Source organism: Atractosteus spatula, chromosome 5, assembly GCF_055471065.1.
Source record: "Atractosteus spatula isolate fAtrSpa1 chromosome 5, fAtrSpa1.hap1, whole genome shotgun sequence".
NCBI lineage: Eukaryota > Metazoa > Chordata > Actinopteri > Semionotiformes > Lepisosteidae > Atractosteus > Atractosteus spatula.
The window spans coordinates 24423172-24440008 of NC_142710.1; the positions used below are offsets into that span (position 1 = coordinate 24423172).

General features: G+C 36.6%; 1 protein-coding gene across 2 annotated transcripts in view; it reads right to left on the reverse strand.

Annotated features, from left to right (window-relative positions):
• dock1 (dedicator of cytokinesis 1) overlaps positions 1 to 16837 on the reverse strand; it is a 311516-nt gene that overhangs the window by 237435 nt on the left and 57244 nt on the right. For both annotated transcript variants that reach the window (XM_088915927.1, XM_088915925.1), the window contains exons 20-22: positions 13473 to 13562; positions 10767 to 10867; positions 4137 to 4265 (exon numbers count right to left, since the gene is read on the reverse strand). In XM_088915927.1, the coding sequence (XP_088772053.1) occupies positions 4137 to 4265; positions 10767 to 10867; positions 13473 to 13562 (320 nt within the window). The remainder of the gene's footprint in view (positions 1 to 4136; positions 4266 to 10766; positions 10868 to 13472; positions 13563 to 16837) is intronic.

Genomic DNA, 16837 nt, shown 5'->3' on the forward strand with positions numbered 1-16837 from the left:
ATAAACACGTCTTATGTCCTCAGAAATTCATCACAAGAATCAAAATTCTGACAATTTAGAAAGTTTGTCTTAGTACAAATAGAGCCCGAATGTTGAGAAAAGCAGAACATAATACTGATTTTCTATAGGATAATCTTAAAGAAGGACTAATGTACATATTAATTCATTCCTAAATGATCCTTAAAAATAGATGAGTAAAGACAAAGGGAAAAAATCCTATTATTCTACAGCTGAGTCTGAATAATGCAAACATTAAGAAAAACATGATGAATGTAGAATTGCACTGAAAAGTTTGGAAAATGAAGTGTAATCCGTAAAGTGAAAAGTGATTAACTTGATGCATTTTCAAATTAACCGTTAGTGCCACCTCTACACAACATTGGGAATTATATTTATTGTGATCCTTCTACTCTACTTTCCTACTTTAGCAGATTTGCACTATAAGCAACCCTGGTGCAATATTCAAATATCTCTGCTCCCTGGGGATGACTTTTTATCTATTCAGATGTGCATATAAGCATACAGCTCATAGGCAACAAATGAAATATCCAAAATAAATGCAACTATATTTGCTCTACTATATAACCACTATAATTTCCTCCAACATGAATTGTTCTCTGATCAGTAAGCAACAAACTAGTCAATCATTTCAACACACACATTGTAGTATAACTTCTGTTAAATAACTTATTAAATTAATTTACTATTTTTCTTTCTGTAGAGTACCACTACAACACCTTATTTTTAAATGGACTACTCAATTTCCACACATATATATTGATAGCTGTGTCTTTGCAGACATGTTTTATGTTAGTACGGTTAGTCACCTTCACATGCATTAGATAGTTATAGGACTAGGTACAACGCTTGCTCAGCATAGTGAACCCAAGGTATATAGGGTCAAAGATGCATGAGAAATGAATTATTTGTGTGCACACACATAAGACAGTAATGCTTATTTTTGAACAGTTACAGTATCTGTGCCTTGAAGAGGCAATTCCAGGGTTTTGAAAATCTTAAGCGTAATGTGTGGGGAAAAACAAACAAAAAAATCCATGCCAAATAAGTTCAGAAGACTCAGTCACCTAAATTAAGGTTCTAAGATTAATTTAACACATCGTAATTCAAGACAACCACATGAAAAGAAGCCCACATAGGGTGTCCTATAAAGTGACTGACACTTAATTACTCACAGACTCTGAAAACACACCTTGTGCAAGATACAGACTAACACTACTGCACGTTTAAACGAAGACTGGGCAAGTGCTGTCGTGACCCATTCATTTTAAGGATGTCCGGCTGTCATTAAGTGTTTGAGATTATACTGGTTGCTTTCCGGTGAGGTGTGCCATCTTGTGAAATTGTTGTCATCTAACTTAAAGAACCAAATCAAATCTCAGACATTCAATTATGCCCAGACCATAAATCTATAGAAAATTACAATGGACCTGTCTAAACCTGACTTAATTGCATTAAAAATGTATTATCTATTGCAAATAATTCTAGGTGAATAATAAATAGTTTCCATACTCAATCTAAAATAAAATGTCCCAGACAATTCTTTCTCTGAACCGTCTTGAATCTTTTAGCAACCTTCTATTGTAATGAATAAAAAAATCTTTATGCTGTGTGAGAGGGATTAAATAAAACCACTAACCTTTATATAGAGGTTAGGCTGAAACAGATTGCAAGGTTGTAAAAAAAAATCTTTTTCACGAACAGTCAGAATTAATGTGCAAAAAGACAACCTCTGACAGTAGCTAAATTGGAAGTTGGAAGCTAAACTAAATACAAATTCATTAAAAACCTAATTAGTAATTGCTAAGTGCTACATTAAATACTCCATAGAATACCTTTAATCTGTGTAAAATGCACAGGGATTAAGGTTTAATTTTGAAATTTTCAATGCAGTATATTTTATTCCCCTCTGTTTAAATGTAATATATACACATTACACATATTAAAATTACAAAAAACAATTATAAAAAGGAAGATATACTTTTATAATGCATATAAATATATATTTAAATTATTATTAGATAAATCAATTCATTATTATGTTGCATTCTTGTAATTCAGCTCTCACCGCTGCTTTCAGAACCTTACCAGTAACAGAAGTAAAGACTGGTACATCAATGGAAACACATGGGTAAATGAGGGAAAACAAGTATACTGGAAGTATAAGGACTTCTACATAGCTTTGACCAATGTGCCAATTCCTCAAATTACAGCACAGCACCCTTAGAGTCATGCAATTATTGCTAGCATGACTGCAGGAAGACACGTTAGTGACTTTGAAAAAGAAATGATTGTTGGTGCACATTTGGTAGGAGCTCCAAGACATCAAGACTGCATCCAGGGTGATGTCAGCATGGAAATCCAAGGGAAAGGTATCATCAAAGGGGAAAGGGCAAAAGTTTGTGGAAGCACATATTACAGGATTATGATATACACACTTTAATTTAAACCGCAAGGCAAAATAGGTGAGCAACCGCAGATCAATTGACTGCAAATTTAAACCTGGGCTGCTAGCAGCAAATTTAATCTAAAATGGTCCACTGAGAGCTCCAACGAGCAGGATACCATAGGCATGTTTCATTGCACAAACCACTCAAGCCATCTGGCAATGCCCATTCACAAGTCCAGTGGTGCAAACAGCACAGGCAATGGGCTACCGACTGTATATGTTCTCACCCAACAGTCTGACAAGCATGACATCCGTGTCAGTCACCAGATACGAACCCCATCAAACATTTATGGGATATGGGATTTATGGGATATTCTGGAACTATGCCTGAGACAGTTTTCCACTTCCATCAGCCCAGCGTTATGTGATTTATTTTCCCAAGAAGAACGTGCCACACCCCTTCTGCAGAATTCCGGGTGCTGGCAGACTCTATGTTATATCCCATCCATTTTGTATGGCCATATGGCCACACATGGTGGTCTAAAGCTCTTTTAAGTGACTTTACAGTACACTGCTGTTTCATTCTTTTTTTGCCCACTACATGCAGCTGCCTAGTTCATTTTGTCTCTTTTTATGAGACATTTGCAATTCTCAAATCACTAATAGAAACAGTTGAAATATCCTGGTAAAAGGATATTTTTTGAATAACATTCCCCATTTTATTAATTACAACATTGAAAAAGCATAAGGCCCCAGCAATTTATTGTTTTTATGCATTTCTTGACACTTTAATACCTCAGTGTTACTTGTGCTTAAACTACTTAATACTGATGGTTCACATTCTGTTACCTGGGGCATGTTATTGGCATAATCCTTTGAAAAACCTGTGTAAAATATCCATTTAAAAACCTTTACCATCTCTAGTATTAATCTCAACAACTATTTGCTTCATCCTTTACAGGTTTTACTATTACCATATAGAAAAATGTTTAGCAATTCTTTAAGCCTCCTCTGCAACCTTCCTTTCTGACTCTTAGCAATTGTTTCTTTAGTTGCATCTGTAGCTCAGTGTACTGTTTTTCTCATTTATAATCTTGAACGCTATCATGCAATCCATAGAGAAATCCCTTCTCTGAATTTTTCTTAACTTTCTGTTATTTTGTTCTACAACTTGTTTATCTTAATAAATAATAATAATATAAATATAATCTTTCTTCTTTGGACATAGTATCCATCTGTTTCCATTTCACTTTTTGTTAAGCTCTGTCTCATTCCTTCCTAGTCTGCTCTTCATAAATTATAAACCCTAATTTTAGATTCAACTTAGGTTATCATATTATGGTCAGAACCCCCAAGCAGATTATCAAATACCCTAATTCTGTTTTCAGTTTTCTAAAAGTATATACTGTACCTCTAAGAGCATGTCCCATAGTAATTGTATGTACAAACTGTTTACAGAAGGAAGCAGAAATTGAAAGGTTCAAATTGTTATCAATTATAGAATCACCACTAAAGGCCTTGGCTGGAATCATTAAGTAGATATGGAACAACAGCAATTATCTATTTGTCTAACAATTCACATTTTAACTGTTATATAAAAGTGGTTTACAAAACTTATAAATATACTGTTCATATGGTTTCCAATTTCAGATTAATAAGGAAACCCAGTCTTTCAAATCATAACAATCATCTAAACATGATTATCCACTATGGACTAACATCAACTTACTGGTTGAAAAGCACTCTTGAGCGAACAATGAACTTGAAAATGTATTCAAGCGCCTTCATTGCCTTGAAGAGCTGCTCTGTACTCTTCTCAGCTTTGTCGACATAGTCCTTCAGCACCGTGGTGAGTTTACTGTAAGAAGAACAAAAAACAAATGGAAAATGGGACAAAACATTGAATGCATTAAGGTTTGTTTTTCATTTAGACTAAAGAACAAATTTTAGCAGAACAAGAGTTGGTTTATTGCCCTTGATTTTCCTCAGTGACACCCATGTTAAGTCACCCCATGTACAAATGCACTGACTTTGGTTGTCTTACCCCAGTCCATATTGTACACCAGGCTGTGTCACAAACTTACAGGCAATATTTTAACCTAGCTCTCCAGTCTTGATCTGAATCAACAGGGAGGATATTGCTTTTATTATATACTGAGAGGCATTAAAAATGTAACATATGAGAATTGGTACAAACAGCATTAGTTGTGTTTTTAATTCCTCTCTGTGTATTTTTGTACTGAGAATTGGCAGTCATAAAAAGTGTCAGTCAAACTATTCAGATGTAGATAATCCCAGTCTTTATTTCCGATGATCACTAAAAAATTAAGTATGCCAGACAATATCTGCCTTTAACTTAAAGCTTTCTTTGAAAAAGACAAATAGATTAATTAAAGCAACTTATCAAATAAAAACAAAAAATGAACAAAAACACTTCACTGAGATCAGATTTGATGTGTCTATTTTTGCTGAGTGAGAAGTACAGACATTCATCATGGTGGCAAAGATTGTTAACAAAGCACAAACATGAAAACAAATTTCACTAAATTAAATGTATCAGAGCATGACCACTGCAGTGAAATAGAGAAACATTGCAATCAAACAACTAATTCTTCAATCCCATCTTCAAATCAACCCTGGTAAATATTCATATCTAGAAGTGATTTGTCTTTTTGTTTCATTTTCTTAGAGGACTGATTGATGGCTGCAGTTTGCAAACATCTTCTAAAAGCAGGCTGCAGTTTTAAGCCCAGCAGCTTTTGTGCAGGTAGGGCACTGCAGTTACAGAGAGTACAGGGGGCAGCGTTATCCAATAGATTAAAGTCATATATAAAGTAAAGTGATATTTTAATAGACACTGAACAGGCGGCAGGGACAACCAGTACGAAGCAGAATACATCACACATAGGTGTTCATAAGATGAACTGGCTGACTTTAAGAAAGCAAAAACCATGCAAACCAAATTGCTGTTCTCTGTAGACATGATCCTTATAAAACTCTACTCCCTAGTTTAGAGGTTGATAATAAGAAAAACAATAATAAACTTTATTTTATATAGTGCCTTTAAAAGTAGGTTCTCCAAGGACTTTGGAATAAGAGGAAAAAAAGAAAATTAGAACAATTAAAAACAAGGGTTTAGAATGCAGTAGAAGATGCAAAGGAGCACAGACATCAATTAAAAGCCTTTATGAAGGAGATGGTTTTGAGCCTGGATTTAAAAGCACTCAGGGAAGGTGACTCGGATATCCTTGGGCATAGAATTGCAGAGCTTTGGTGCATAGCAAGGGAAGGCCCTGGGCTTGGGGGACAATCAGGACACCCGAGTCAGACAAACGGAGGTACTGTAGGAAGATAATTAACCAGACAGGTACAGAGGTTCCCAGCCATGAAGTCGACACAAAGCCTGATAGGAAGCAAGTGCAAGGACAGGAGTAATGTCATTATTTGCACGTCACCTGGTCAGGATTCTGGTTGCCGAATTCTGGACAGACTGAAGTATGATACAGTCAGAGACAACACAGGACATAGTCTGGCAAGATGGAAGAATGCTGTTTTTACAATAATTTGCACAAGTGGGTCAAATGTCAAGCCTGGATCAAATAGCACCCCCAAATTCTTCAATTTAGATTGAAAGTCAAGTACAGTGCCACCCACAGATAGGTTTGCTGCACTGACTTTACATAAAGTTGCAAGAAAAAGTTTGTGAACCTTTTGGAATTACCTGGATGTCTGCATTAATTACTCATAAAGATTTCTTTTGATCGGGGCATGGTTCACAGGAACAGCTTTCTTGAGAAGAGCAGACTCTGTCAGTAACCAACCTTTGTGTGCCTTTTTTTGCACACAAGGCACCTCCAACCCACACCTCCAGTTTCATCTCATTGCTTGGAACACCTGACTCCAATTAGCTTTTGGAGGAGTAATTAGCCTAGAGGTTCACATACTTTTTTCAACCTAGACTGTCAATGTTTAAATAATGTGTTCAGTACTGACAAGAAGAAGTACAATTGTTTGTGTGTTATTAGTTTAAGCAGATTGTGTTTGTCTATTATTGTGACTTAGTTGAAGATCAGACCACATTTTTATGAGTAATTAATGCAGATATCCAGGTAATTTCAAAGGCTCACAAACTTTTTCTTGCAACTGTAGGTGACGGAAGGTGCCATTTTTATGTCGGGGATGTAATTAAGGCATGCAGAGACAGCCACATCAGTGTCATATTTAGAATGGACATTGATTTGAGTATCAGTAGCATCATAATAATTCCGACCATGTAATTTTAATAAGACCAAGCGGGAACATGCAAATGCAGAGTATTACGGAGCCCAGTATCGAGCCCCGAGGAACACCAGACTTAAGGAGTTCAACTTCAGAACTGAAATCCCCAAGAGAGACAAAATGTTGGTGATCATTAAGGTAAAAGTTGAACCGTTTAAGAGCAGTGTCAGAAACCCCAAATTCAGTCACAAGATGAGAAAGCAAGATGTCATGGTTAACAGTGCCAAAAACAGCACTGAGGTCTAGAAGAATAAGGAGAGGTAGAGAACTGGAATCAAAAGCCATAAGAAGATCATTAAAGACTTTAACCAGAGCAGTTTCTATGCTATGTAATTGTGTGAAACCAGTTTGGAATGCTCAAAGAATGTATTTGCTGTGAGATGATTATTTAAGTGAACAACAACAAAACATTCTAAAATTTTAGCTAGAAAAGGTAGGATGGGATATAGGGCAAAAATTCTTAGGTTGTCCAGAGCCCATATTTGGTTTTTTTATGCACAGGGTAATGGCAGCCATTGGTACCACTCCAGTGCTCAAGGACTCATTTATTATGTCCTTGAGGACAACAGGGCAAAGGGCAGAAAAAGAGGATAGAAACAAAACGGTAGGAATGAGATCTAATAAGGAAGTGGTGGAGTTCATATGCAGTACCAATTAGCTACAGCAGAGCGGTGTCAAGTTGGGAGAAACTAGAAAGAAAGGAAACCAGCAAAACTAGGCTTTCAGGGGGGAAGAAATACTTTACTGACGCATTTTATACTGAACATTTCAGGTATGCCAAATTATATCTGAGCAAATATTTATGGGTCAGTCTACATGTAGAAAATAAAGATAAAATGTTAACTGAGTGCCTACAGATGGCCTTTAAACTTCACGCAGGAAAACATGAGGCAATTCAGACCAAACACCAGGGGGGGTTCACATCAGCCTTGAGGATTTCTGTAGAAAGCTGACAAACCTCTAGCAGCACAACCTAACAGTGAAGACTGTCCTTCACCCTCAAAAACATTAAAAAAGGACCACAGCGCTTCAAGCTGTTTCATTGTCATTCAGTACTCCAGATGAGAAACTACAGTGTCAAGAACCAGCATTAAACTGCTTTAAAGAATAAGAAAACAGACCTGGCAAAAGCAGCATATTGCAGAAATCTACACATCTTGTAGAATTCTCCTCATTACACTACTTTATTGCACATAATTATCAATCTAGCTGATTAGTATTAATGATACCAAAAGCAATTTTTAGAACAAACCTACTGTATTATATGGATCTATTATGAAGATAACAGAGTGAAAGGTGAAGTCACCTGAAATTATTACAGAAAGTCAGATGAATTAACCAACGCATAAATGCTTTACATTAATTTCAAGCTCATTATTGTGATTGGGCATATCAGGGGTCTCCAAACCTGGTCCTAGAGAATCACAAACCAGAAGGGCTTATAGGCAATCATTAGAGCTACCAATTTCTAAAAACTTTGACAATTTAAATCAAATCAATTAAGAAGGTGATTCTTTAAAGAATTCAGAGATTATTTGAGACCAACATCTTGGTACCCTTCAGCCTTCAATGAACAAAGTACTCATTGAAAAACAATGGATTGCTTAATAACTTTTAGCTGTTTCTAAACATTAGAAGTCAGTGATTTATGAGACACACTAGATTGAGACTCTCTGGACTGAGAGCAGGTTAATACAGGATCACCATCCTGTATTATCATTAATGATATCGTGATATCATACCGTGATATCATTACGGTATGAAATAAATTAAGAGAGATGAACCATCCTGAGTAAAAATAAAACTGAAATCACTTAGCTTTAAACCTGGAGTGACAACACTGAGGGCGCCAAATAGAGAAAACAGAAATTTGAAAAACAAATCCAAGCTCATGTCAGAGCTCTAACTAAACTGAACTCCTTTGTTCAGTATCTCAACAGGGCAGCTATCTTGCTCAGCGTTTTTGTGAACTTTCCAGAGGATGTAGTAATTAAGCCAATTTATTTTCTCTGGCCTCCAGTCTCCTCTTTGCCAATCATGTTCCCACTGGAAGCTCAGCGGCCAGTGATGCAGTGAACTACAGGGGATCCGCCCCATCTCCCTCTAGGTTTTGTTGCAACCAGACATTAAAAGGGTTTCCACTGGCTTTGAATGCTCTTATACAGAGCAATTTCAGTTAGATGAACTAGCAGCAGCAACCTGATCGCATGTGTCCGCATGATACATTCATTTTCCAAGATGCCTGCATTATGAAACCTGCTAAAATGTTGCTATGAAGTAGTCATTCCTTTTTTTTCCACAAAACACTACCTCGATTTAGAATTAAAGTTACCCAGTTCTATGTTTTTGAAAGAAAACCATTGGATTTTCACTTCAGGTACAGGCTGTTAGCCTGTGATTTTTGTTTTAATCCATGAAAGAATTATTTTTAAGATGAGCTGAGAGAATGTTACTCAAGGTGGGGAAGCACTTCATTAAGGTCTAGCTAAGCTATACAAATAATGATTGAATAGACTTCATTCTAATGAAGTACGTTTCCAGTATTTTATTAAGATCATGCATCAGTTTCTCAGGACCAAAAATGCCTCAAAGCAAACGACAGAAACTGAAACAGCACCAACTCTGGCATTTCAACTGGCACTCCAACAGAAGCAATTATAACAGAAACAGATCTGCAGCATATGAACTTGCCACATTATTCCTTTCTTGGGATGACTTCTATTTAAGACTAGAGCAGTAAAGGTAAACTTAAAAAGCAATTAAATCTGACCAGGCCACTAGCCACTACACAGACAGTTAATGCATTTGTATCAGTGATTTCTTTCTTAACATGTGTCACTGCCATTCATGGACACTATGTGGCACACTAGTTTTCCCCAACTTCTGCGCTTGAAAGACCTACTGAGGAATCAGCAGTAATAAGTATACTGAAAAGGCCAAAGCAATTCTAAAAAGAATAAGAACCTTCCGAATGCTTTTCATATGTGTTTCCCAGTCAAAAGGCACTAATTCATGCTGTTGATATCCTAAAAAATATTAGTTTCTACCTATCAATCTTATGATCTGAGAAAAAAAATCAACTAAAACAATTACAATCACAGAAACAGTCGTATCTGGCTCATCATGCTTTACATAGTTCTTTGCTTGTGCATTGCTGTTTGTCCACAACTCATGCAATGCATTCTTTAGACACCTACTTTATTGGGTGCAATCTATCATCTGTCTCTAAAAAAAAAATACCACCTCCAGTGGCGATACTCAGCGTACATTTTTCTGGGACCTGCCGTATGGCTCGAATACTGTAAAAGGAGATACACCAGTATTTCCAATATTGTACTGCAGTATTGCAACCAGTATTGCAAACCAAAAATCAGTCAAACAACAGATTTAAGTGAATCTGTACATCAAAGAAGAAAAAAAAGATTCCCCTTTTATAATTTATCTATGCACTGATTTTGTTTACAGGTACATCAACGAGAATACTGACATGCAGTACAGATTAAACTGTGGGTGTTTCCAGGTGTCAGTGGTATTTAGTTTTATTAAACTTCTGAGCAACATCTGATAACTACTAATGACACTGGAAACATTATACAGACTGGTAACGATAAATCAACATTGGGACACATTAGCCTTTTTATTCTCTGCTTCCCCCATGTTTCTAATGTACTGTCAGTGCTAGGAGTAGTGAACTCAGGAGGCTGGCAAAGGACACTGGGTGACAGGGAGGAGCTTCAAACACAGCTTTGTTATGATTGCTGGCTGCACTTTCAACACACAGCTCTGCAAAATATCTTCCGTAATGCTACTGCGGAAGCATTCAAATAAAAAGCACAGATAAAATATTCAGATGGATCATTAACAGTGAACATCATCTTCCTCACATGACTTTCACAATGAAGCAAAATGTAACAAAAAAATGTTGTGTTTAGTCATTACTCAAAAATTGTAACCTGCTTTGCAGTTAATCATTATAAAACATTAATTATGCATATAATATCATATCCTTTACTGATAATTTCCTTGATAAGGATTAACCAATTGAAATAACTGTGATAAAACATATATTAAACCCACTTACGTGTAAGCTAGAGTTGCACTAAAATGCTTTCGAATGTAGGTTTCAAGGACAGGGTTGAAGTGCTGGAATTTTCTGTCAGCAATGAGCCCAATTATGAATACCTGTCAAAGAAAGCAAGATGTGTTCATTAAACCATAACCGATACATCTCGTGATAAAGACTCCTAAAATTACCATTTTTATGACACAGTTAAAGAGCCTCACAAAACACCACAATTTCAATTCATAAGAGCTGCTGGGGAAAGTGGGCACTGTAACCTCCCTTGTAATGCTAATATTGCAGGAGCAAAGACAGCAAGCACAAAATCTCAGAATGAGGGGGAGACCAACTGTCCATCTTGCCCCAAAAGGATATTTTTAGAACTGCCCCAAGAAGAAGGGCTTTAGAGCTCATATTAATATACATGATTTAAGTGTTTTCATACAGAATGGGAAAAAGCAACAATAAATTAGAGATGCAGGACTTACTTTACATCCAAAGGTAATCTATAACACCTACATATGTTAAATATCGTATTTTTGTACACAGTTCTTAAAAACACAACAATATTTAAGAGATTTGACGTACAACTACCACTAGATTTTATATCATATTCTAACAACTGAAGTCACAGAAGAGCAAGGCAGATAAATCCTACAAAACTGATTAAAAAGTCATTTTTCCACATATCTGAAGCAGCACTAAAGAAACAGTTTCACTGATTAGTCAAATCCCCTTTAAATATTGTAATTTGCTATCCATTCAGTCAGAAGAAAATGATATAATATTACAAACTCAAAACGACCAAATAGGGTGGCTGACTATGATGCCATTGAAATGGCTTTAAAATCACATTTATTTTATTAACAAAATAAAAAAATAATGTGGTGCATTATTTTGATAATACACCCAGCTGTATTTGAAGCCTCTTTGTTAAAAAAAGATTTTGATAGATCAAGGAAGTCCAGCTGAAACAGAGTACACAGTTGACTGAACAAAACCATTTCTATAATAAAGCTATATGAATTTGATGGACATGAAAGAGAAGACTGAAAGGGACAATTATGATCTCAAGCAGCAAGAAGTAAATTGTAGGTTAGACAAGGTCTGAACAGGGTGGGGTGATGGTGATTTTAAAAGCAACCTTTAGGACACTCTTATTTTGTGAGGTTCTTTTTTCTGATGCTTTAAAATGCTTCAAAAAGTATCAAAAATTGATCAGGTATATCTAAAAATCTCCAAATACTGATATTTTTTTCTCGGCACACGATTAACATTGCCGGCTGGGTAGTACAAAGATATTCACTATGTGCTTTTCATGGACTGACAGGAACACTTGATTTTTGCAGTCCACTTTCTCACAGATCATATTTCTCCTTGTCACTATAAGCTTATTTCTTAATCTCCTGACATTACAGTTCCACAACCAAACTCATGAACATGCTAGTCACCCAGACAATCTGGATCCTGTTTATAAATAGCGCAATTGCTATAGCAACCTGCGTTAGTTTAAGTAAAAGTAGTTTCCATCAGTCAAAATGCAGTTGCCAGTTATGAGCATATGTTGTATCACAGCACCTGTGGAATTGGCATCGTTTAACACTATTGTTCTAAACTGTCCAATATAAAACCTATCACATCTTGTTGACATTTAATGGCACAAATACAATAGTGGCAAAAAAGTAAGAAATAAGAGCAAGACATTAAAATGGCCACAACAAAAAATGTTTAAATATGTTGAGTACAATTTCAATAGTTTAAATGGTTGTTAATTAAGCAAAGTAAAGCCTTTCAGTTTTTGATCCTACTGTAACTGACAACAAAAAAACCAAATCAGCAAAGGTTATGTTTGGCAATAAGGACAGTCAGGATCATGAGACATTTAACCACAAATAAAGCACTTTTTTTCTCACTGTACTATAACAGGGAAGCAGCAGTAGTTTGAACAGCTCTTTTTTAAATAAAATGTTAATGAGATGGGTCCAGAGTGGCTCAATAGGTAGAAGTGTACAATCCAATCCACATATCATGAGCTCAGACGCGGGTCATGTCACTGGCCATCTGCAACCAGGATTTCCCAAGCGACAGTGCACACCTGGCTCAGCACTTCCAGCGTAGTGCTGGGATTAGTTAGTAGGCCAGAGGTTTGTTAGCTCCCAGTTGCCTACAGGCATTAATAAAATAAAAAAATAATGTGGTGCATCATTTTGATAATACACCCAGTGAGAGATCAGTCTCTTTTCCAGTTGGTGCTGAACCTCTAATACCGTACTCTAGTGAATCCTCAATTAGCTCCACATCAGAGCCGTTAGCATGTCAAAAAGTGATTGGTTCAACAGGTTGATGGGTCATGGGAGCCTGTCTACACTGCCTTATTCCCCTCACATGGCTACAGGGGTTGTCACCGAGATGAAAAGTAAAGGTGTGATTGGCTATTTCATAGTTGTTGGCACTGCTATTCATGGTATACTATACAAAGTAACTAGCATATAAAGTAAATGGCAAATGAAATGGCCTAGATATGTACACAATACTTGTTTTAGGCCTTTTAAAAAAGAAGCAACACAATATGCTTAAGCTTCACCAGAAAAAAAAATTGTTGCCTGATGTCAATAAGAATCCTCTTTGTACGTGAACTAAAAAAGACCTCAGACTCAAGGTTCATGCGCTCAATGGAATTCAGGAGCTGCGACTTGCCCATGCTGGTAGATGAAAGAGCGCTCTTACCAAAGCATCAAAAACAAGTGTGTCGTAAGTGTCGATATCGGAATTCTCCATCATGATATTGAAGAGTGCATCCAGCGTGTCCTGCAGGAACTGAAATGACACATTATTTTCATTACATAATAGTTTTAAACGGTTGCGAACAAATAAGAGGCTTTGATGATTAAATATAATCTAGTTTCCTTTAAGAAATTTGTAACAGCTAACACTGAATGGAATATTTTGCTGGTGACATTTGGACAAAGTCTGCATTTATAATTAGAATATATCTGAATATAATTATGTTTATTTTTATACTCTTGTCATTCCACAGTATATTATCTGGCTCCATTTTTATACTACTTTGTCATTTTAAAACAAAAACCTGACCTCAGAGAACAATCAGCCTTTTAGCACATTTTCGTTTTGAACAGCACAGTAATGCAATTTTTGTAAACACACCATACTGAATGACCCAGAAGTTTGTTCTCAAGCATTCTCTAGATTGCAAAAAAATGTACTCAATGTATTTTTAAATGTGGACATATTAGCTATTTAACTATTTAGCAACGACAGTTATGTTATTGTTACCTTTTCCCAAAACAAATCCTTCATATCAAACAGGCCCATATAAGGGCACCTGCTTATCTGGCAAAAGGCAAACATAAAAAAGGGAAAATAAATCAAGCTTAAGACTAAAATTTACATGTTACAGTTACTGACAAGGGGGGTCCACGTGTCAAATGCTACAGCCCACAGTTTCTTTAATTGGCTCAGTGCCATTACTGACAAATCCTTCAGGAGTCTCCCAGGTATTTATGGAATGTCTTAAATGGCAGGAAAGTAACACTACAAAACAACTTTCTTATGTGAGACAAGTCAGGACTAATGCAGCCTACAGATGTTAAATTTATTGTGACAAATTACAGGCAAGGCACACTAAAGATTTCTTCATCAGCAGACAAGATTCACCACGTTCACCTGAGACAAAGTACACTGGAATGTTGTTCTTTGACTCATCATACAGTGCAGTACTGCAGAAGACTTGCATTAGAAAAATGGGGGAGGTGTATGTCGAAGTCTTGCAGGTAATAGAAAGGTCAGGCCAGCAAAAGAACAATACAAAATCTGAAACAAATTCAATAGGTTTATAAACTGCAGAGGTGAAATAAGAACTAAATCAGTTTTTGCCTTGTTTTCTAGGAATTGAAAACAAAAACTCTATAAAGTGCTATTGCACAAGGTATGGAAAGGCAGATCAAGTATCTTCTTTCATACAATCTCATAATGTGAATAAAGAAAAATGTTTTGAACAAAAAATTAAATTTGCCTTCATTTTCAGAAGGTGCAGAAAGTAGATAACTACTTAAATCCTCATTTTTTTCTCATATAATGAACTTAAATCGTTAAACTGTGTATAGTAAAGTGTACAACACTAGGCAAGAGAATCCAGAATCCACTGAAATATGAGTTAAGAGCTTCTGTAATATATAGATTAATATATTAAGTTTCAGGGTACCTGCAGTGATTTAATGACATACAGTACTGGTACCAAACTGACTTACTGTATATAAGAAAGGCACAGCAAAATGTTAAAGTGTATAGTTCACATTTAAAGTCCATGTACCGTATTACTCCTTTTATGATTTTATTGGGCTGATTGTTTTATTGAAAGTGACTTACATTTGTTCCTATTTATACAGCTGAGCAATCTACTGAAGCAATCTTAGTGAAGCACTGTAGTGCAGCGTCCCACCTGGGATTTGAAATGACAAGCTTCTCGTTACGAGCCCAGAGGCCTAACTATTGTTCTATACTGCTGCCTCATATACTGTACGATGCATCAGAAAACCACGCTACCAGTCACCTATTTTTGCAAAAAAGACAAAAGATACACTGTTCACCTAACCATTTTAATTCCAAGCAGCATTTAATACTGCATACTGTCACTAAACAGCCATTTCACGTGTACAAACCTGCGCTAAATTAGGCTTTCCTGGATGGGAGTGGGTCCCCAGTGCATGATGCTTTTTAATCAAGAACAGAAAGCTCAGCAGGGGGGTGACAACATGACACAGAGCACTGCTATCAAGAAGTACAAATTTTAACAGCTTGTGTGATAAATTATAGCTGAGAGACGTGTGTCTGATTTACACACAGACCCCCCTGTAAAAGGTTGAGTCAAAATTCAAGAGGACTGGATTGCATTTCAAACCCCACAGAACTCTGCAGCAATGAACCCACTTACATTTTGCACACAGCATATCTATCACCTGCAACCGTAATGTACATTTTAAGTCAACATTCTCTACCTCCAGTGTGGGGCATGGCTAGTTGTACAGAGCAATGGCTGCAGGAGTAATTAATTGTGTTTGTGATACAGCACTTTGGACACAGTTCAGTCTTTAGCTAACGTAATCTGTGGATTTCCTAATGAAATCATTAAGCCTCCATCGCTTTGAGGCTCAGAAAGATACTCATCACAGAAAATGCAACAGTTATTGGTAAACACTGCTTCCTTAAAATAACATTCCCTGTTATGTGCCCAACAATAGTTTCTGTCATTTTTCTTAGGTGCTTGCTCAGTCAGTCTCAGTCAATTATGAGGTACACATCATCTCCAACACATTGGTCCCCACGCATTTCTCTCTCTAATGCTTGCAGCAGAGACAATAATGGCGATAATACAGAAGAAAGAAGGCTCCCACACAGACACAACACACTTATCACAAAATAAATTGAAGAAAAATAAAACATCATTAGCAAGCAAAGTTGTGAGCCAATGCTGATTTGTTTCTCCTTTTCATTGCTCTTCTGGCTTACAGACACTGAAAGGAGTTGCATTTACACTAATTTCTTGACAGATCAGCTTATCTGCCTTTATGAACTGTGATGACTGGTTACAAAACTTGGGAGGACAGCATAAACAATGGCAATCAGTAATAAACTAAAGCTTTCAAAGACTCAGTTACTGAAATGTGTGGTGTATTTTCATTAACAGTTTACCATGCAGTATAGCTGTTACCTCCGGCACATGACTTGACTTAGCCACATGCTTCTACAGGTTGCCTGCTTCTAACCACACTGCCAATTCAGTAGTGCAAACAGCAAAAGCATTTCAAAAGGAGGAACAGGGTCCTCGCCCACAGGGGAACCACAGATTCAACACCATCTGTATTAGACCCCAGTACCCACAGAGCTGTAGCCATTGTACAGCGTCCAGTTTTGTGGTGCACCCAAAAACTAACAGTGCCCCATCCTAAATCCTCAGGTTTTTTTTTGCTGAATGAAGCAATTTCCTCAATTTCCTAGTGAGTACCAGAAGCTGGAAATCTTTATTCTGCATTTAAGAGAAGTGTGCCTGTGAGCTCAGACTTCTACACATGGTC